This window comes from Euphorbia lathyris, chromosome 2 (genome assembly GCF_963576675.1).
Source record: "Euphorbia lathyris chromosome 2, ddEupLath1.1, whole genome shotgun sequence".
NCBI lineage: Eukaryota > Viridiplantae > Streptophyta > Magnoliopsida > Malpighiales > Euphorbiaceae > Euphorbia > Euphorbia lathyris.
The window spans coordinates 111046682-111070319 of record NC_088911.1 but is presented as its reverse complement, the minus strand read 5'-3'; the positions used below and the strand labels follow the sequence as shown (position 1 = coordinate 111070319).

At 34.2% G+C, this 23638-nt stretch overlaps 2 protein-coding genes across 2 annotated transcripts; both read left to right on the top strand.

Annotated features, from left to right (window-relative positions):
- The first annotated feature begins 6987 nt into the window (after window positions 1-6987).
- On the top strand, window positions 6988-7608 carry LOC136217933 (late embryogenesis abundant protein 7-like). Its single transcript, XM_066004640.1, has 3 exons — window positions 6988-7089; window positions 7182-7295; window positions 7386-7608. The coding sequence occupies exons 1-3, from the start codon at window positions 7036-7038 to the stop codon at window positions 7470-7472; spliced, it is 255 nt and encodes an 84-aa protein (XP_065860712.1). The 5' UTR covers window positions 6988-7035; the 3' UTR covers window positions 7473-7608.
- Window positions 7609-7875: 267 nt separating this feature from the next.
- LOC136219444 (uncharacterized) lies at window positions 7876-22209 on the top strand. The gene is made up of 18 exons (XM_066006855.1): window positions 7876-8366; window positions 8830-8888; window positions 9090-9171; window positions 9289-9356; window positions 10360-10429; window positions 11459-11540; window positions 11833-11897; window positions 13970-14992; window positions 15088-15150; window positions 15230-15276; window positions 15750-15795; window positions 15909-15988; window positions 17323-17436; window positions 17542-17623; window positions 18393-18518; window positions 19605-19685; window positions 21486-21611; window positions 21776-22209. Exons 1-18 carry the CDS (start codon window positions 8064-8066, stop codon window positions 21848-21850), a joined length of 2592 nt encoding a protein of 863 aa, XP_065862927.1. The 5' UTR covers window positions 7876-8063; the 3' UTR covers window positions 21851-22209.
- Window positions 22210-23638: the final 1429 nt, after the last annotated feature.

Here is a 23638-nt window from a genome sequence, read left to right as displayed (position 1 = left end):
ATATCATTTACATTCCATCAATGGAGAAAATTATTTTTACTTGTTCCATTAGTGGTGACTATGTATTTTTTTATTACATTATTCTTTCGCACTGTCTGCACCCGCATGAGACTGGAAAATTGTCCTTTGGAAACTTTGTTCCAGGTGTTTACCGTTATGTTACTTGCTAAGTATCCGGCACATCCCAATTCCTATTGAGTGTCTGCTGTGTGGAATAGATGGCCAACGTAGTTGGCACCTGTTCGTCGTTTGCAAGGGGCTGTTAGCAGGAAGTATGAACGATTCCTCCAGAGGGTGATTTTGACTCAACTTCTGTCAAATGACAAGATAAGACCTAGTCACGACAGTAGTGTTAACCCTTTACGCTATCTGGTTGCAACAAAATAATATGCTGTGGAACAAAGTAGTTGTGACGGCAGCAATCTGCATCAGTTCGGCCCAACGACTCTTCTCTGACTGGAAATCAACCCCAGGCTGCAGGAAGGGTTCAACGGTCTACTGCTGTAACTACAACAGTGGCAGAATGGAGACGACTTGCTATTGGGTGGCTGAAGTGTAATACAGATGGAGCTGTGTTCACTACAGCTAGACAATGTGGGTGGGTGCAGTGGTTTGTGACGAGTTGGGGCAGGTTAAGGCGGACAAGAATCAGATGACAAATGGCATTCATGAGGTAGGGTCGTGGAAGCAATGGCATTAAGAAGTAGTTTATTGTGAATCCAATCCCAAAGGATGCATAATTTTGTGTTTGAGACATATTCGAAAGGAGATCCTTTAGTACTAATACAGACTAGGTAGTGTCCTTTGTTTCCCGCTTAGTAAATAGAGTAGCTCATCTTGCGAGACATAATCTTTCCGATGCTAGTGTGTTTTTTCTTTTGATATTCCTACTTAACTTATGGATGTAATGGTTGAGAATTTTCATCTTAATTGATTAATGAAGTTGTGTTTGATTAGAAAAAAAACTTCGAGAATTTCTTATTTTTCGCATTGATTTTTCATTTCTACAAAAGAAAAAAAATAAGGAATTCAAACTCTTTCATAGGCCTATCACCAATATTCGCAGCCAATTATAACTAATTCCCAAACAAAATTATCTTACTAAATATAATCAAGATTTAAAAAAAATGATTAGTTATATCTCTTGCATACGCGGTAAATTGAAACTAGAGTTAATTATAAATAGATGCTCTGTGGTTACACGGATTATACCTGTAATATTTTTCTTACAAATGAAATTTTTTAAGAATTAAAGTTGTTTTTACTATGGAACCACATTTTTAGTTTTTCAAAATCATCATTTTTGAGTTTTCTTTCTCTAAACATTAACTTTGTCTCTAAGGATAAATAGCATCCTATTCCAGATCCTATTGGTGCTGCCCGCAACTTCAAAACTGAGGTTGGTTCCTGGAATAAGAAGGTCTTTGGCCATATTTTAGTAAAGAAGAATAAGTTATTAAGCCAGATTGAGTCCATTTAGAATCACTTGGAGAGAAGAGTGGATGAAAATCTTACGGATATACAGAAAAATCTTCAGAAAGATCTTCTAGCAATTCTAACTCAAGAGGAGCTCCTTTGGTTCCAAAAATCTAGAAAACAATGCATTAACCAAGGGGATAGAAACTCAAAAAATTTCCATCTTTCTACTATTATCCGCAGATCACAGAATAAGATTGGAGCAATTAAAGATGAACATGGTAATTGGTGTTTTCAAGAAGAGGAGATTCGTGCTTGTGTTGTTCGATTTTATTCGAAGCTTTTCTCTAAAGATGGGGATAGGCATGACAGATTAAGCTCGACCAATCAGTTTGCTAGTATTCCTCCCGATTATCGTAACCAAGCTTTTGGTCCGATCACTGAGATTGATGTCAGGAATGCTATTTTTGGAATGGGTCCAATTAAAGCCCCGAGGGTGGATGGTTAGCCTGTGGTGTTTTATCAGAAACATTGGGATGTTATCAAAACAGGTGTCTGTAAATTTGTGGTGGGAGTTTTCAATGGAGTGGAAGATATTGCTAAGGCTAATGAGACCCTTATTGTTTTAATTCCTAAAGTTTAGAATCCTAGCTCTTTTGCGCAAATGAGACCTATTAATCTTTGTAATGTCTTTTACAAGACGCTTAGTAAGATAATGGCTACTAGGATTCAGGAGTTACTGCATCTGCTCATCGGGCCTAACCAAGGTAGTTTCATTCCTGAAAGACAAATGGTGGATAATATTGTGATTGCCCAGGAAATGATGCACTCAATAAGAGTTAAGAAAGGGAAGAAGGGTATTATCTCTCTGAAGCTTGATCTAGAGAAAGCCTACGATCGTTTAAATTGGGATTTCATATCTGAGACGCTTCAACTTGCTAGGATCCCGGGTATTGGTGCCATATTATTAATTCTTGCTTAGCCGCTGTTTCTATGCGTGTTTTGGTTAATGGGAATATGACTGATCCCTTTTATTCTTCCCAGGGAATCCGACAAGGGGATCCAATGACCCTTTACATTTTTGTTTTGGCTATGGAAAGACTAGCCCATCTTCTTCAGGATGCCATTGATGAGAATAAGCTTAGACCAGTTAAAGTGGGTACATTTTGTGCATCTATTTCTCATTGTTTTTCGCAGATGATATGTTACTATTCTTAGAAGGTGATCCTAATCAACTCCAAGTGGTGATGGACATCCTAGATTGTTTCTGTAATGCCTCGGGGCAAAAGTTAAATCTTCAGAAATCGAGAATGTATTGTTCGAAGAATATGAATAAGCATCTCTATCATCAATTAAGTGCAACTTGTGGCATTCCTCTCACATGGGGAGAGGTGACTCGTTTGAAGCGGAAATTTGGGGGATTATGACTAGGATCGAATTGGCCAAAGAATCTGGCATCAAATTACTCGAAGTAGAGTCTGATAATCAATAGCTCATACGGTCAATTAACTTGAACTTGTCCTTGATGGGAAGTACTCGGAATCTTTTGCAGGGGATTAAGAGAGTTGCTGTCTTTTTTGAGTCTATTGTTTTTAAGCATGTCTACATGGAGCAGAACCGGGTCGCGGATAAACTTGCGATGGAGTTGGAGTGATTAAATTGGAAGTTATTCCCTCTGCTGTTCTAAATTTATTGCAAGAGGATTTGAGGGGTGTGTGTTTTGCTAGGATGGTCTTGGGGTAGTTTTTGTCTTCTGTTTCTTTTGTTTTCTGTTTGTTTTGTTATAAAAAAACTTTCTCTCTCATAAAAAAACAACACTTAAATAATATCAAATCTAAAAAGTTGAAGAATTAAAGTTGTTTAAAATATCATTTAACTCTTCAAAAATTTTATTTTGATGTCGTTCTCGGTCAAATTCTGATAAAATGAACCCAAATGCAAAATGTTGCAAATCACAGGATTACGTTGGCAATAAAAATACCATAAATACCCATCTATATATTGTGCGAAACCAAATGACATCTATATGCAATCTATACTATATATAATAGCGGAAGCAGAGAGAAATGAGGAGAAGTGTTTTAGAGGTTTTTTTGATGAGTTGTCAATGTAGTAAAAAATCAAAATAAAAATAAATTTAATTAATTAAAAATAGTAAATTTATATTTATAATATATTAAACAATTACTAGTCCATTAATTAAAATAATAAAAGCAAGTAAGAGTTACAAGAAGATGAAAAAACACAAAGCAAAGGAAATCCAAAAGTCACAAATAAACTTCTATATAAAGCATGATATATAATATTCCACCATTATATTCATTGGCCATGATAGATAATATTATATTTCTGAAGGTAATTATTCAATTTCTTCCATATGTTGTAGGTATTTTGTTCTCAATTGTGTTGTTGTTGTTTTATTTTTATTAAACAATAGTTGTTATAGTTTCATCTTTCAGATCCATTTCGGCTGTTACCTAGGTTCTATACCTCTCGCTATCTTATCCATGTTTTCTTTTTTATTTGTCTTTTTTTTCCAACTGATATCTCAAATTGAAGAAATCCGATAGAAATAGAAGATGCATGTGAAAATTCCTGTGACAACTAAAATTGGGAAACACAAAAGTGTCAAAAATTATAAGAAATTATTATATTTCTCAAGGTAATTATTCGATTTTTTCATATGTTATAGTTGTTTTTGTTCTCAATTGTGTTGTTTTGTTTTTATTAAACAATAGTTGTTATAGTTTCATCTTTCAGAGATGAAATTCCATTTCCGGCGTTACCCAGGTTCCATACCTCTCGCTACCTTATCCATATTTTCCTTTTTATTTGTCTTTTTTTTTCAAAATGACTAAAATAAAGATTTTGTATATTTGTATTTTTTTTATAGGAATCGGGACGAGACAGAACTAGGGCGGGGTGAGCACCCATGGCACAATAACTGTCAAACCCGTAAATATATTAATAAAAAAAGTGAGTGTTTGAACAAGATGAGAGGAAGGAGAATAAATAGATATAAATTGTTAACTCTAACTAAAATTTATTCTTTTTTTTAGTATATGTTGTTATGTGTTATCGTTTCAATTGTTAACTCTAACTAAAATTTAGATTTTAGGCTTTATATGAACTCAATTTTTAGCTTTAATTGAAGTTAAATTAATTTTTCCAATTCGGAATCTGTTGAAATCCACTCATTTTTTTAGTTTGAGCTTATCTAACGAATATGGATTGTATTTTTTTTTATTTTTATGCATTTTGGTACAAATAGATATAAAGTTTCACACAATAATTGTTCATTAAAGTGGAAAACATATTGAATAAAATATTAAAGATGTATTGAAATATTATACTTATAATGAAGTTTATTTCAATTATAAATTATGTTATATTATTATTATTATGAAGAAATTATTTTTTCCCAGTTCTCTAGACTCAAAATCCTAAAAATGTACATTAATTATGAGATATTGAGATAATTATTTTTGCAACATTGACTTATATAGTTTTTAACTATTGTATTGTGGTTTGTACAAAATTGTTAGTATTTCAAGAGTTTTTAACAGATGAAAATGAAACATGATCATATGACAAGTTGTTGGAAAATATTAATTAAAAAATATTATTATTTGAATCTTTTCAAATTCTCAAATGTTAGCATAATGATTCTAATTAATAGAATTAATTTCACATTTTAATTATAAAACATTTTTTTATGCTGAATGATTACAATTGTGATTTAATTCTATTGAACTAAAATTAATTTATAGGCTTAATACTTCATTAAGAAAAATAGAATTTTTAATTAATGGGAAAAAAAAATTTCCACTCTCCTCTTTATATTCTTATATGTTGACATTCTCTCTTTATATCAAAAAAATATCTTGACATTCTCTCTTATTTTCGAAAAAAAACGAGAGGAAGATAGTTCTCTCCTGATTATCTTTTTTGTCTCTTCATTTTTGTTTTTTATTCTTTTGTTTGTTTTCCTTGCTTACGAAATTCAAGAATATATAATTGTTAGAAAATATTAATGAAGTCAAATAAATGATATTTGCGAGCGTGACTGATATTTTATATAGTGAAAGAATGAAGAACAAATTGAATGAATGTCTTGATGAGATATTACGAGATGAAAATAGGAGAAATCACCACATTAAGCTGACCCAATTGGATATATTGAGTTATTGTAGCAGAGTAAATAATTGAATTCGAATACTTGGTGATCATGAAATTCAATCAAGCAATATGATTACCATTAAGATGAATTTGTGACTAATTCTTATAAATTTTATTTTTTTGTATGTGTAATATATTGAATTGATAAAGTTTCTTCATGTGTAACATTAGAAAAGTATTGATTGTAATAGTTTATAACATAATATATTGATGTTGCTTCCATTTTAACATAGATCGTAATTCTTTTGTATCGTAGATATAATATTTAATTTTAATTGTAGTTTAATTAAATTTTTATTTAACATAAATTGTAATTCTTTTGTATCGCAAATATAATATTTAATTTTAATTGTAGTTTAATCCAATTTTTGATTTTTCATTATATTCTAATATATTTCTTAATTAATCTCCTATTTTATTATTATTGTTTCACAGAATTCCAGTTATAAAAAAATGAAAATCTATTAAAAGTACAAATCATTGAATTTTGTAAAAATAAATAAATCATTCACCTTTAATTAAAATTCTATAAAAAAATTAATCAATTATTTTTAAAATTAATTTAATTTAATTTGAATTATCAATAAAAAATATATATTAATTTCAAATATACATAATATAAATTTTTTTCATAGCATGATATAAAATTACTTAAAAGTAAATACGTCAATTTATTTATTTATCTAAATTATATAAAAGTTTCATATCTCGTGCATCGCACGGGTTTTCGACTAGTTAACCTTGAAACTACACACCAAATACTTTTTATTTGTTTATATATTTATTTTACATTTGATTATTAAAAAAAATGGGTTACACTCAAATTATACTTTTATTAAATAAATAGTAAATACTAATTTAATTATATTTTTAGGGAGCAAAACCGTGTGGCGGATTGCTTGGCTGCGGCTGGGCATGGGGGGATGTTAGGTGTTTCTACCCTTTCTATTCCTCCTTCTTCTATTTTGTCCCTTTTGCTTGAGGATAGGGTTGGGGTCAGCCACCCTAGACTGATCCCGGGTTAGGCTTTCGTTTTGTTTGTTTGTTTTTTTTTCCTTGTCCTACCAAAAAAAAATAAACAGTAAATACTAATTTAATTATATGATTCCGAAAATATAATTTGCTTACAATTATCTAGTCATATAATATATTTTTCTACACATGGCTTTTTGGAAAGCAAATACTTTTGCAATTTATATTACCCGAAAATCCATAGATTTTAATAGAAGATTTGAATTGTTCCTAGTGAGAAAAAACAGGAGCCTAAACAAACCCAGTAATCCCTATTCATTAGCAGAAAAATAAGAGTTAACCTACAAATGTGTAAAACTCCAATATATTCTTCCTATAAATACACCCCTCAAGAATGTAGAAAATAAAACATTCACAATTCAAACATTAATTCCAAATATTTACCAACAACACTTTTCGCAACAAATTATGGCAAACATGCAACAAAGCTTCGATGCCGGCCAAACCAGAGCCAACGCGGAAGTAAGAAATGTTACAACTTAATCAATTAAGTCAATATAATATAATGTAGATTTCTGTATTTAATTTATTGATTGATTTGTAATTTGGCACAGGAAAAGGCAAGCCACGTTACTGAAACTGTTCAAGACAAGGCACAAGTAGCCAGAGACAAAACCGCTGATAACGCCCAACATGCCAAGGAAGATCCCAGTGGTTTCTTGCAGCAGGTACTATTTCTCAATCTTGTGTCAATTATGTCATGTCAGTCGGGTTTTCTCTTTTGTTTTTGTTTTGATAAATATTAAATAATGATGTAGACCGGAGAATCCGTGAAGAACATGGCTCAAGGAGTGGTAGATGGTGTGAAGAATACTCTTGGTACCAATGAACAAAGCAAGAAATGACGAGTGTTCACGTGGATACCAATTTTGCTTTTTAATAATTTTATGTAATAAAGATTGTTTTCCTTTTTTTCAATTTAATCCTTTTATGTAATAAGGATTGTTTTCCTTTTTTGTTGTTTTTTTGGTTCATGTATTTTTTTTTCAGTCTTTAAATATATTTAATTTTTCCTAAAAAGGACGGTCCGGTGCACTACGCGTCCTTGCTGAGCGAGTGTCCGAAGCGGGATCCCACCATAAGGATATACTTAGGACAAGCTTTCTCATACCAATTTATTTAGCAAGAGACAGCTTCTAAAACTCTAACCCGTAACCAGAGCAACCTTCACCGTTTCCTATTTTAACAAATTCAAATGAGACAAAACAATTGAAGTTTAATTAATTTTAGTAAAATAAATAATCCATAACTCATTTCATTTGGCGTTCTTCTCCAATCTCCACAAAAGTTCTGAAAGGTTCTCGCTTTCCTACGTGCAACTTCTTCTTCTTCTTCTTCTTCTTCTTTCTTACTTGCATGGTCCACACAAAATTACTGTTATAACGCTCAATTTCCGACTATTCATACCTCCTCTTCTACTACTGCTTCGCTTGCCCATGGCGTCTCTGCAAGCCAATCCTCGTTTCTATTCCTGTTTCAGTGCTCCTTCTCGCAGAAACCGGAATCTCAGTTTTTACCGCCCGTTTGCGGTTTCGTTTTACCGGAATTTTAAGGTTTTTTATTTGAGGGAGAGTCACTGTTTAGGCAGAGGTGGAGTTCAACCTATTTGTTGCTTGTCCAAGGCGAATGCTGCGATTGAGAATGTTTCTGTTCAGGATGGGAATGAGCGGCCTCCTTTCGATATCAATCTTGCTGTTGTTCTGGCTGGTTTCGCTTTCGAAGCTTACACGAGTCCTCCTGTAATGCATTCTCCTGCCTTTTTACTTTGTTTGGATTCAATTTGGGGAGAAGTTCATTAGAGAAAAGGAATTGAAAGCCTAACATATCTATTTAATTCCTTAAACTGTGTGGCTTAAAGCGGAGATTCCCTTTTAAAATTATTTGGATATTTGGACGTGAACTTAGAAAATTGACTGGTTAAGAAGAGAATTGAAGGAAAGTGGGTAGAGCTCATATGTTTCATCCTGTTCATCCTTTTTGAATTGTTAAAAACAGTGAGGATATTGAAAAGCTTGGAATTTGAAATCTTAAATTCTAAACATGAAAAAAGAATAATTAGGCCTTTAGCATTTTAATAGTGAAGCAAATGAAATAAATAATTCAATTATCCAGTGGCAGTCCCAAGCCCATAGCAAACATGTGCTTTGACAGAATGAGAATTCAAAGCTTAATTATTTTGTTATGCTGGATTTTTTTTATCAGGCAAAGGTTGGTAGGAGCGAGATTGATGCTGCAGGTTGTAAGACAGTATACCTTTTAGAGTATGTAATCACTTTCATCAATTGAAGCTTAGAGATTAGTGATTTTCCTCACTGTTAACTGCATTTGCAATACGTAATGAATGTCTGTGTGCATATATTGTTTTTATGTCTGTGTTTAGAAGCAAAGTGCTACCATCACACAGGGAATTAGAGTTCTATTTGCTCACCTCTTAAAGTGAATTCTATTTTACATGTTTGTAGGACATTTGTACGTGAGATATATGATGGTCAATTGTTTATAAAGCTAAAGAACGGTCTTGATTTGCCTGCAATGGATCCATGGGTGCGTTATCAAACTGTATTGCATTGGTGTTGTTGGTTGCTTCAGAATCACAACACCATTTTCTATCCCTGCCTTCAGGATTTAACATTGTCTGTACAACTTTTGATGTACTTCCAGGGAACAAGTGATCCTTATGTTGTCATGCAATTGGATGGCCAGGTTGTCAAAAGCAAGATTAAATGGGGGTAAGTTCTTTAATATTTGGGTAGTAAATAATAATGTCTAAAGATTGAATCTAATTATATAAATATACTGCTCAGATTTTCTTGACATTTAAAAGTTGGCAAAAAAAGAAATTTTTAGTAACACTGTTAAAGTCAGAAGAAATTTTTGATATCAGTGTTGAGTTGATGATGTGGCAGAGGGCATTTTTCTCCGGTCAATTTCCAGTCATTCAGAAAAAAACAAAGAAATAACACACTAGAAGAATTTGTTTTTAAATAATAGGCCAGATGAAACCTGTCAGATATTAACTATCAGTTTGATCTTTTAGTTCAATTGATTCCATGACATGGTGGGCATTCGCGTGTGGGGTGTGTGTCAGATGTTAATATGAAGTGGACCTTTAATTATCAGTCATCGAAAACCACACGTACCATTTTATCACAAAAAATTAGACAATCATCATCTAAATGCGAAATCACGGGTTTTTCTTTTTTTGAACTTATCCCTAATTTGAATACAACATTTCCAATTTTCTAGTGTTCCTTCTGATTTACTTTGTCTTTTCAAACCTTGCACAAGCATTCCAGGTTGTTCATTGTAAATTTTCCATGCATTTCTGTAGCTTTTATAATCCATAATGCTTCAAATTTCTTAAATCCTACATCATATTCAATCATATCATTTATAATAGTATCATTTGGGACAATTCTTTCCTATACAATTGTTAGTATGTTATTTACTTTTTCTTGCTCACTTGTGAAATGCCTATTGCATGTTATGAATTTTGTTATGATACTTTTCTGTGACCAAGAAATAAAGCCATAGACTTGAAAGTATGTCCATTGTGCTGTTCATGGAACTTGGTGGAGAAGAATTAGGGCTTACTTGTCCTTGAATCATGTTACAGATTCTTTATCAAATTTTAGTTAAGCAATCATACGAGAGAGCAATTCATTCTAGCTCTCCCCTCTCAATTACTAACAATTAATTGCAAATTATGCATATGCTATTGAATGTTGACAGGAAAAAGGAGCCAACATGGAATGAGAAGTTCACTTTCAATTTTAAGCAACATCCAACAAAAAATCTTCAGGTCAAAAAATAATTCGTATTTAATATAAATTTTTGTTAGGGGTGTCAAAACGGGTTATGGTGCCATGATTGTGTTATGTAATCTATATATTCCGCATGATTATATATGATATAGATGACACAAAAACGATCATTTTGTCAAATGGATCGTGTTGTCATGTCAGAAATTGGCATCCTAGTTTCGTTTATAATTTGGAAATCACTAGCAATACATCCAAATAATCATTTTTTAATTTTTGTTCCTAGTTGCATTGACTTAAAGAAAGCATGATGTATACCAGTTAAATTTGAATATATAGTTTTGTTTTTTATGCGTGTTGGATTTGGGCAACAGCGACAATATCTGCATGGTATTGGGCAGGGTGTTACAATTGGTATCACAGCCGACTCTCCATGTACGATGTGTGGTTCGGGAACGAACCAGGCTGAAGCTGGTGGGCCTGTAACGACCCGGTCCGGAGAGGATGGCGCCGGGGTAGAAGGCCTAAGCAAGGAGCGGCCCTAAGGATGGCGATAGGGCAGGAATGAACTGAATCCCACATCGGAAATGGAGAGGGAGTGATTGGGGCTTATTAGTAAGATGTGAATCCAATACATCCGACGCGTTTTAAAGCCGTGAGGCCCAAGGTGTTGGATTTGGGCCAAAGCGGACAATATCTACACGGTATTGGACCAGAGTGTTACTATGAATCACTTTGTGATACCTTTCAGATTCCAATATTTCACTTTGCAATTATTTTTCTCTAGTTGTTGCGTAGACTTAATTAAGTGATGAATTATATCACATCTATGTACCAATCGAGCTATACCCAATTGTTTGCTAGTTTTTCTATTACTGCCACCCTAGCATATGGCTCAAAATGAAACTTCAATCCTTGAAGATGACATTACTTTCTTGATTTGTTCATTAGCAAACCTGAGAAAAGGTTTCAGCGTGTGATACAAATGCGTGATCTAAAACCTATGTTGTTATTTAGCAAGAAATGTTCAGAACAAAAATTATCATCTGACATAAAGTCATGAACTTCAGGTTGCTGTTTGGGATGCCAACCTTGTAACTCCACACAAACGCATGGGAAATGCTGCTGTTAGTCTGGAAAGTCTCTGTGATGGTGAGAATTTAGTGAATCATTGGCATGGAAATAATTTGGATGCGTTCAGACTGAAAGATCAAATTGAGCTAGTGCTTTTGTTATTTTAAACTTACACCTAATTGCCATTTTCCGCATCATACTTGTGTTTGTGTTCATTGTGTGACAGGCGTATAAAAATTATAGATAATATATTTCTGATAAAATCACGATTGTTGTTACTATGCCGTTAATCTGTCTGTTAATAGTAGCATATCTAGTTGGATCCATTGACTGCTTCACAGAAGTCCATACTTTAATATTTTTTTGCTAGGGAACTTGCATGAGGTGCTGGTGGAATTGGAAGGGATGGGTGGTGGTGGGAAGGTTCAATTAGAGGTGAGTTTGTAGTGGAAGAATGTTCATGTGTTAAATCTAGTGAACTGACTTCTTAATCACCTTTGTGGGAAATTTTGTTTGCTTTGAAGGAATAGGATACTCTGGTTATTGGCTTTGTTAGAAGTTTTCATTGTTCGAATGGATGGCATTTCCGAAAACATAGGTTCTACTTAAAGTCGAATTCATGAAATATTGATAGGATTGATTTTTCCAGTAAAAGCAGGATCTGGAAAGTATCTGCTTCTCATATCCCAAAAGTTAACCGCTGCTAACATTTTCCTGTAATAAATTAATATAGTAAGCTTTATAAAAATATCTTCAGAACATTTCTCCTTGAATCATTCTTTTACGTAAAGGGCAACTATAATGGAATTTGCTTTTTTCCTTTTGTTGTTTTATATCTTCTTCAAGTATCTTCTTCAAGCACCATCTACTGCATGTATTTGGACTAGCATGAGAAGAATTTCTTTTGGAGTCTGGCGTTCCACTTCTTTAAGCTACAAGAAAATGCAGTATGGGATGTACCATTTAACTGGAGCTTTCCTGAAAAAAACCTACTGTACACTTTATCAAAGGTGCTTTTCAAATTTTCTATGCCCAACCAGTAGTGGCATCTCCAATTTCATGTTGTAAAGTTGTTGTGCTTTGGCTGCATACCAAGTTCTCCTGGTTTTAGCTTGTAAGATCATAAATGTAGCTCTTCAAAATGTGCACGCTTTCAGAAATGACCTTCTTGAATACTTTATGCCTCTTGACATGAAGTTAAAAGATGTCTTCTCAACTATCAGCCTTTCTTCGTTTCAAAAAAACTATCAGCCTTTCTTCTGCTTGTTTTTTGACATTTTGATTCCCCTTCTTTCCTTTTGTTCCTATAACTTGATGATAATACTATGAATATACACGGTGTTGGATAAAGAAGTGGCCAACGTCTACGTGTTACCATTGATATCTGATGCTAGGTCCTCTGAATTCAAGGTACCTGTTTGTTTTTTCTGTATTTTATTTTTGCAGTACATTTTTGTTGATGACTTCCCTGTTTCAAGTTCTATAATTTTTGGGGTGGTTATTGTCATGGAACCAATTGGCCTAAAAGCTTAAGGTAATAGTTAAAGGCCCAATTACATTAATATCTGACACACCCCGCATGCTAATGCCAATTGGGCTTGAAGCCTCACCAGTACAGACCCATCTTACCATGTGTGAAATTAAATCAACAAATGGGGTTGCCTGGAATCGAACTCTTGATCACTTGGTCAAAGAGGCTCTCATACCAGGTCATGGAACCAATTGCACTAAAAGTTTAAGCTGATAGTTGAAGGCTCAATTTATATTAATATCTGACAGTTATCTATCATGTTAATGTTTTATATCAGATTTTGTTTCTTGTACTCGATGCCTCCTGTTCTACAGCTGCAACTCAATCAAATTTTTGTATGTTGTGATTTTGTAGAATATATTTCAAACTTGAATGGAGGGAAGCTAGATGATAAGCGATGACAAACCTAGAAAAGAATGGATACCATATGTGGGAAAAGATAATGCACTGAAATAGGAATTTTAGTAAAGAGAAGCGATTATGATAAATCATTGGTGAAGCGGATATGATGCAGAAGAACTTTTGGATGAAGTTAACTCAAATTTAATTTATTCTTTGCCACGATGCCTTTTTTAATTGCAGTGATGAATCATGTTACATTTTTACTCACCAAATGGAATTGCATAATCTTGTTCTGAATTCTAGTCAAACGAGAGCTTTCATTCTCCACAACATAGAATCAAAAGAATGGGTTTATGAGAACTTGGTTAGCAGTTGAAAGGTTATAGGAACAATATACAACATACTTCGATGATTTTAATTAATGCTTTATCATATGATGTAGATTTTAGAGTTGTGCTTTAAATATCAGTATTCTCAGCTTCTAAAGGGAGTTCAATTTATTTCATGGAGTTTCAGTACCCTGAAGTTTTATGGATGAGTTGGTGTTAATCCCAGCCAAATTTAGACTTTCAACTGAGCAACATTTTGTTCAATAACTTTTCCTAATACTTGCTGACTATTGATGAGATTTCAGGTTAAATATAAAAATTTTGATGAGATTGTAGAAGAAAAAAAGTGGTGGTGGCCTCCCTTTGTTTCAGAATTTCTTCAAATAAATGGGTTTGATTCTGCAATGGGAACCATTGTTGGCTCTGAGGCAGTGCCTGCACGTCAGTTTGTTGAATATGCTTTTGGCCAATTGAAGTCATTCAATGATGCATACCTTCCTAAGGATCAATTCTTAAAAAGTAATGAGTCAGAAGTTGTGCAGAAATCCAATAATATTGTAGTGCCGGACAATCCTTCAGAGATAGAGAATATTGCAGAAGTCACTTTGAATGAGAATATTTCAGAAGTCCAATTGGATGACACAAATTGCATGGAAGCAAGTCAGTCAGAGTCATCCCAGACTGAAGCTGGTGGCTTAGATAATGGTTATGTCGCAGAATTGGCAGCAAAAGCTGGTGAGACTAAGCAATCAAATGAACATTTCTGGAAGAACTTTGCTGATGTTATCAACCAAAATGTTGTTCAGAAACTGGGACTTGATGCTTCTATGGAATTGAAGTGGGATGGCTTAGACTTTTTGAACAAAATTGGACTGCAGTCACAAAAGATAGCTGAAGCAACTTATATTGAATCAGGACTTGCAACACCTGAAGGTCAGGATGTCGACAGTGATAAAGCAAGTGCCCTCTCTGTCATTAGCACAATCCAGCCTTCACTTCCAGATATAAAAAAGGCAACTGAGGATTTACTAAGGCAAACTGATTCTGTGTTAGGAGCATTGATGGTTTTGACATCCACGGTTTCTAAATTAAACAAAGAGGCACGTTTTTCAGGAAAGAATTCATCTGAGAGTGAGAAATTTCTAAGCTCTCCGGATACATCTGGATTAGATGAAGAAAAAGCTGAGGAAATGAGGGAACTGTTTTCAACTGCAGAAAGTGCAATGGAGGCATGGGCAATGCTTGCTACTTCACTGGGCCACCCGAGTTTTATTAAGTCCGAATTTGAGAAATTATGTTTTTTGGATAATGAATCAACTGATACACAGGTTCACTTTTCAATAAATAGAGAAAGAAAAAAACCATTTCTATTTAATACCAGAATGTTATTTTCCTCTGAGCACTAATTTGTAGGAAGCCACAGGTAGCAATCTGGCGTGATTCTGCACGGAAAAGATTAGTTGTCGCTTTCAGAGGAACCGAACAAGTATGTCATATCTTCAAATTATCTAAGCATGACTGTTCGAATAGCTGTATTTGACTTGCTTGGTTTCTTATTTTGTCAGACAAAATGGAAGGATTTGCTAACTGATTTGAAGCTAGTTCCTGCCGGGTAATGTCAAGTATCTGTCTTAATTCTTTTTGTTTTATTCATCTCTATAATGTGGTTAAGAGTGAGCCTGTTTTCATGGACTAAATTGCTAGGACCAGGCGTCTCATCACGGTTCTAAATTTTTTTTATGAAATGAAAAGGTTGTGGAAAATGTATTACCTTCATCTTTGAGAACTCTTTCAGTTAATGTATACAAATTATTTGTTAGTTATTGTATTTTGACAATGTTATTCCACCAATTGGTGGAGGTGGATTTATACCCATGTAATTGGAATTGAAAAATCTGATTTAGTGTGGTTATATTTATGTACATCATATTTTCTTAATTGATATATTATCAAGTTAAATGCAATTTGCATATTGCATCTAAACATCCATACTTCTCTTCTATTTCAGAATTATGGTTATTCTAGCCTTTTTTTCATTTTTAATTTTAACACTAGTTACTTAATTCGAAACGCCAACTTCTGTAGCTTAAATCCTGAAAGGATTGGTGGAGATTTTAAGGAAGAAATTCAGGTATTCATCTGCATAACTGGTTATTGTTTTGGATAATATTTATAACATGGATAGTGTACAAAGAACTATTGCAAAGGTTTATAGTTTAGTTGATACTGGTATAAAATTTTCAGGTTCATAGTGGTTTTTTAAGCGCTTATGATTCCGTCAGGACAAGAATCATCTCCATCATTAAACTAGCAATTGGTTATAAGTAAGTTCTACTTTTTAATTCTTGTTAAATTTGTTTCTGGTTGGATGAGTTCCTGTGACAATTTTGGAGAATGATAATGATGACTGCGAATTCCTAGAACTTTTCTCTAGGATTGTTTAACTTTTGTTTCCCCGGAAGTTGTCCCCATAAGTTGTACTCATTTCATAAGCCAAATTGATCGATAATTTTTGTGAAGGTATCTCTGTTTTCACAAAATAGGGGAAACCTAAATCTTTGTCATGCGCTTTAGACAATTCAGCACTGAACTAATAGGTGCATGCAAATTCACAAAAAGAGGGAAAATGTGATAGATAGATCCAGATTGAAAGAGAGGGTACGCATTTCAGTATATATCAAGACATCCAGCAATTTGTGCTTGAATTCCTTCTGTATATGCCTGTGCTGTTAATGCAGTAACTTGTTTTCATTGCTCTTCTATGAAAAGAAGCTCAGTTCTTTAGTTCTCCAGCAAGAACATTGGTGTCCATTTCTCAGGATCTCAAAGGGGTATTGAAACAGATAAGTCCTCTTGATTGGTATCGGAAATGTCCGTATTTAGTTCATCCTTCAGAACCATATCACTTCTTGGATCAGATGAAATGGGATGAATTGAGATGGTATTCTTTAAATAAATCATTATCTATAATATATTAACTAACTATTGCTTTATTTTCCAATCACATAGAAAAGAAAGAAAATATGACCTTTACTATTAATATAAACTTTCACCACATCAATTGGGATTATGTTGAATGTGCTAGCATTCCTCTTCCTTGGGTTTACATTCCCCACATCGCATACTAAACTTTCATAATGCTTAAGTGGCTGGATTGATGAATGAGAGAAGATTCGAAACAGAAAACATGTATGTGACAATAATATGGTACATACTATCAAATGGTATGCTTAGCAAGAAAACTAAAACTATGGACAAGGGCCACAGTTCAATACCATTTGATAGTATGTACCATGATTAGGGAAAGTTTAAGTTTTTAAGTGCCAAATTAATTTGGAAGACTGAATTGGTTAAAAAAAGAAAAATGCTTAGGGGCTTAATAGGTTTTTTTTAAGGTTCAAGAACATCTCATGTTATTAACCCAAAAACCTATACTTTTTCCCAATAAATAATAAATCCAGTTAATGGATCATTTTCTTTGAACGCCTATTTGTTAGTCTTTTCATGACATTCTAAAGAGTGTTGATGTTTGCATATTGAGGAGGAGGAACCATTGTTGTTGCTTTTGTACTTTTACTCATTTGTTTCCTGAGCTAAATCATTAGTGCCTGAATGTGCATTTTTTAGTTGATATCTTCGTCTTTAATTTTGTTGATAGTGACGATGGAGAAGAACCACCAGTTAAATGGCGTGTTTTTGTTACTGGTCATAGTTTGGGTGGCGCATTAGCCACACTTCTTGCTCTTGAACTTTCATCAAGCCAGTTATCGAAGTGAGTCCATTCTTGTTTCATGTTCTAGATGAGGTTAAATCTGCTGTAAGGAAGTTTTTTTCTTCAAGATATATTGATTTATTTTTTCTTCATTCTGTGCCTTAGGTGTGGTGCTATTTCCGTGACTATGTATAACTTTGGGTCTCCCAGACTTGGTAACAGAAAGTTCGCAGAAGTGTATAATCAGGTAATAATATAAATTTTTGTTATAATTAGATCATGTAGAACTCAATTCATGGAATCCTTGGTGAAGGAATTGCGGGGATTGTTTAATTTGATGAATTTATTCTAGTTTATAATGGAATCGTTTTCCAGTAAGAATTCATAATTATATTAATCTCATTTGTTGAAAAAATGAATGATCTCTACTCTATAAATTTTTAAAGGCCCAAACAATACCAATGAATTGTAGGAATTAAAAAAAATGAAAAAGATAATGTTTCATCGTGTTCGGAATAAGGTTTACTGCTTTGATATATAGTCTCTTAAGTTTCAGTAATCAAAACACTTTTGCAAGGTCAAATCTCAAGTAAACTCCAATACAAGTTAAGAAAAGAGAATCTCAGTGGACCAGATTTCTTTACTGAAACATTTAAAGCAATTGTACTTTGTGGTTGAGCATGAAAAGTTCAGTTATTTTTTCCCTTTTCTTTTGCAGTAGATTTATGTTTTAGCCTCCTTTCATAAATCTCAATCTTGTCTTTCAATCACCAAACCCATGATGGTAACCACATGAGTATATGTAGCTATATGGTTATATGCGTGCATGTTTTAGTTGGTTGGCTCTGCTTTCATTTTAACATCTACATTATGCATGTAGAATACAAATGTGTGTGTGTTTTATTAAGAGTACATGGCTGAATTTTTTCCAAGTGACACTGACGAGATATCCTTATCTTGAACTCTAAAAACTTCTATTCGAATGCCTGACCAACATTTTATATCAACATGTACAGAAAGTTAAAGACACCTGGAGAGTTGTAAATCATAGAGATATTATACCAACAGTTCCTCGCTTGATGGGCTACTGCCATGTCGCTCAGCCTGTTTATTTAGCAGCTGGAGAACTAGTAGATGCTTTGGTGAGTTACCTTTTTGACAGTCAATTTTTTTCTGTTGAAACTCACTTCATGCTGTATGAATTTTCTTGATGTTTGTTTTATGCTTAATTTTATTCTTTTGTGGATTGAAGGGATGCTTTTTTCATCTTTAAAGTGGAGCAAATTGATCTTACTCCACTGCTATTCCATGGGGACTTCAGGGTAGTGCTTGTTTTGAGAGTTTGAGGGGAGGATGGAGGAGAGGGGCAGTATTGAAAGGGTGAAAAGTTTCTTCCATCCTCCCCGTTATGGGTCCCACCAAAACCGATCCTTCCAAATTGGGAGGATGGGAAGAGAGAATGTGTCATACTTTGACATTCACTAATTTATCCTTGATTTCTTATTTAACTTTGAAATATGAAGGGTAAATAAGTAAATTTACTTAAACAAAACATCTATATTTAAATTTTTATTTATTACATCATTTAAAAAAATCCTTTCCTTCCCTAGATCAATTTCCATTCATTACCAAGCGCTCTATGCATCTTCACCACTGCTGCCTGTTATTCCTTCAGAAACTGCTCAACCAGACACATCAGGCCATATTCCTCTGGATGTTGACATGAATGAGGAATTGCAATATTCTCGCTTTTTTTTTTTGGTTTCGAGTGGTCTATGGTGCTTCTGAAACTGCATTCTCCTTTATAGGTCATCTGATCAGTAATTTGTGGGTTAAATAGCTGCATTAATGTAAGTTTCAGGTATTATTTGGTTGAAATTGATCCTTCTCCTTGGGTTAGCATTTCAGAGCTAAAGCTAATAAGTTATTGTTCACATTTAATACTTTAATACTTAGGCTGGCTCTATTGCAAACTGATGAACGGTGAGACTGGTTGGTTTCTTTTTTATTGTTAATTACTTGTCTCCCAAAGAAAGGACTTCACTAATTCTACATTAAAAAAAGTAATGGGTAGTTGGTATAATTAGTTTCAACTATGGTCGCAGTGTTCTAATTGCAAATGTAATGAATGTTTGACAATAGTTAATAATTACTATGTGTTTCCTTTTCCAATTTAGTTTGTGAATTGATCTATATATTGATTTACTACTACACATTTTTCCATTCAGGAGAATTTGGAACTTTCGAAGGATGGTTATCCCGTTGACGTGATTGGGGAGTCAACACCAGATGTTCTCGTCAACGAGTTTGTATGTTCTTTGCTTCATAATGCTGTTGTGCTTATTTACTTTTCTATATCATAATTGTTCACGTGGTTAACATTGGTGGCCAGTCTAGGAATTTAGTTTGCTACTAAGCTCTAATATGCAAGTGGGAGTTATTACAGTCTGGAAGTTACATTGGGTTTCATATTTTTCAATTTTTATTTATTTATTATTAACATAATGTTCCAAGATGCATTTTCAAGGTGTTAGAATTCCTATTTGTTACAGAATATAGCTTTTTCATAGCTATTATAGAATAATTAGCTCTTAGGAATTAGTGTAAATGCAATTTTTACTCTTACCTTGTATAGCATAGTATCATGTATATGTTTAGGTGTATCATGCTCATTGTAATACACAAGAATTATATTCTCTCCAATTACAGAGCCTAGTTGATTTCTAGCCCCTGTCCTCTGTTCTGGGTTGCGTTTCCCAGGTGTAGTTTTCTGTCTTGGAAGAACGGACCCTCTTATCTTTGGGTATTTTTCTTTCACCTCCTTATGTTTTAATTAAGGAGTTATCTGGCTCCTTATATATATATATATGATACAATCCTTATCCTTTGAGGTACCTTTTGCGGTGAGTTAGGCCTTTGTTTACACTATTGAATTATGCAATGATGTTACTTTCTCAATTACAGAGTTTTGGTGTTATGAAGCCAAAGCTTTGTGTATGATTGTCTCCATATTTGTTATTCTTTATAATTTCTTCTTCTTCTTCATATTTTCTGTACAATTCAAATGAAATTTTCTGCTACATTGAGTGCTGAAACTCTCTATGTTATGTACTGATGACAAATGACACTCTCAGCTTCTGCCCATACGCAGAAACATCGACATCAGACTACCCCAGGGATTTTACCTCTTAGTTTCCATTGATATTAGAAGCACAGTTAAAAATCTAGCTGGAAAATTGAGGACTTGTTATTGTTGATTTTCTTAAATATGTTAAATATTCAATTACTATGAATCCTTTCTTTCATTTGTCAAGCCAATCTGCTAAGTGATAATAAACGATAATATAGCCCCAAACCTAGCCTGTATTTGATGCCTTCTTTGTCAATGAGAATGAGACGAGGATAGATAAAGTGTTTGGGATTCTTAAGGTAAAAGTGTATCATAGACTTATCTGGAAGGACCTTAGATGTGGTTCTCGAAGGACTTGCAAATGAATATCTTTGGGGACACTGCTCTCATACAAATCCGATTGTAAGGAATAGCCATATTTACTTGTTAATTCAACAAATTCTTGTCTGATCTGACTTATTGTCCTGAAAAAAACCATTTTTCTGTGGACAAGAAGCTTCCATTATATACATGAACCATTTCTCAGATTCATAGTTGTGTTGTACTTCTCATTGTTCGAACGAATACAAGACCTTAGACGTCTCATGTCTCATTGTTTAAGAAGTTACTTTCTTTCAACTGTGATTTTCTTTGGTAGAATTAATCCAAAATTCCTTTAGTTCCTGAACCCATAACAGATATAGCTCGTCTTTGATTTTGTTCCACTGTAGTTTGGGCGTAATAAAATGCTTAACTTGTATATGCATTCATATCTGCATTATTTCCATAATGTCAATGTGAAGTTGTATCAGAATTGCACTTCAACATTCTGTCTGTCAACAAAAAATTTCATGGAAGACATGAATTGTTGGAAATATCATAACCGTGTGGTTTCTTTAACAATATCCATGCTGTTGTTGCCCTATTTTCTGCACATTAATGTTCATTTGAGAATCGATTCTTTGATTGATGAGTTGTTGATTTTGAAAATCTTTTATAGATGAAAGGCGAGATGGAGCTCATCGAGAAAATACTGCAAACTGAAATAAATATTTTTCGTGCTATTCGAGATGGCACTGCATTTATGCAGCATATGGAGGATTTCTATTACGTCACATTGTTAGAGGTACATGTCATTTAGTAATTCTTATTTCTATTTTTTCTCGTTGTGCTTTGATGGTTGGTTGCTGGGGGAAGTGTTGGGAATGTAGTTTGTTTTTGGGATGTTTCATTAGTGAATATCATAAGCATTCATACTGGCTGCTTAATTTGATTTTTCTTTTGCACCAGAATGTACGATCAAATTACCGAACTTCTGGTAAGCTAGAGAGCAATGAAGAAGAAGATAGCATATCGATCGGTTAAGTCGGACCGCTTGGAAGTCCTTAGGGATCCCATGTAGAAGATTTGTACAGGAATAGGAGAAAAGGGAAAACAAAAACAAAATTTGTAAGTGTACAGCCATTTCTTTCTTTGCTAAAAGGAAAAGTGGGAATTTACAGGCCAGTTGATAGTAGACAATGTCAATAGAAGTATATTTTCTCCATTGTCATGGTTTTGGTTTTATTTTCTGTACTTTATTTAGATTGTAACAATAGAAAACCATCATGAATGCTTCATGGGTGAGACCTAGGGGTGTTATGTCACGTATCAGCGTAGACATAAAAAGTAGAAGGACTAAAAATGATATTATTCTATGAGTTAGTTAAATCTGTTATTGGTTATCTATTTGTTACCCTTGCTGTTTTAATTATGGTATTTCCCTTGTCCTTTTCTAGTTTGTTAGGAGATTGTTATTCCAGCTAAGGAATGTAAAGGTACAATAGTACTGGCCATGCTGAGTCACTGTACTATGCTGAGTCACCGTACTAATCCTTATCCTATTTAGGTCATGCATCTGTACTGGGTAATTATCAATGAAAAATAGTAATCTTCACTTCCTTCTCTCTTCCGACTATTCTCTCTTCTAATTTCTGTCTATTTTCTATAATTCTGATCTCTATTCTTCCTAAATCTCTTGAATTCTATCTGTATGCCTGACATTGGTATTAGAGACACCGTCCTCCGGCCGTTTTATGCATGATAAATACCTCCCACCAGAAAACAAGAGCAGCCAAACGCCGCCGCGCCATGGATGCCCTAGAACAAAAACTTCAAGAACTCACCACACAGTTTCACTCTAGATCTGAGGCAACTGCTGAGCGTTTAGACAGACTGCAAGCCCAGTTTCATGATACCATCTCCGATCAGTTCCAGTTTCGCAAAGAACAGATAGCTGCTCACCAGAACCTTGAGGACTTGCTCCACAACTCGGTTGAAAAACTCACCAAACTCATTCAATCAAATCTAGATCTGAAACAGCCCTCCTCTCATTCTGTTATTACATATCCTCCTGAAAAAGGCATTTTGGGAAGCATTCCTATGACTTACCAGACAGGGGAACAATCATCACACAAATTACCTTATTTCCAGAAACTACTTCCTAAATGTGAGCTTCCTTCCTTCAATGGTATGGAGGTTGAAATATGGATAAGCAAATGCTCTAAATACTTCCAGTTGTTCGATGTGGCAGAAGAGAAGAAGGTAGAGTTAGCAGGACTGTTTATGCAAGGTAAGGCTGAGAAATGGTTTAAGAACTGGATTCCAATACATCCAGGGGCTAGTTGGTCAGTGTTCATTGATGAAGTGGGAAAAAGATTCCAGGAAACAGAAATCACTGAAGTGGTGGAGCAACTGTCACAGCTGAGACAACTTTCTTCTGTGGCTGCCTACCAGGACCAGTTTGAGGAAGTTAAGTTGAAGATGGAGAAGGAGCATCCTGAACTCACTGAAGCATACTACACTAAGAGCTTCATAGCTGGGCTCAAACCCGAGATTCGTGCAGCAGTCAGAACTCATGAACCCAAGGAAGTTTATGGAGCGATAAAGCAAGCTAAGTACCAAGAAACCTATCTAAGAGAAATGTTAGAGATGGTTAAACCAAAACCGACCTTTCGTTCACCTCTTTCTCAAAAACCTTGGCAGCCTTCCACTATCACTACTAAGCCTCCTGTATCAACCCAGAACACATCCTATCCTAAGCCACAAGACCTCAAGCCAAATACCTTCCCTATTACTAAGAGAGTTCCGGGGGCTTGCTGGAAATGTGGGGAG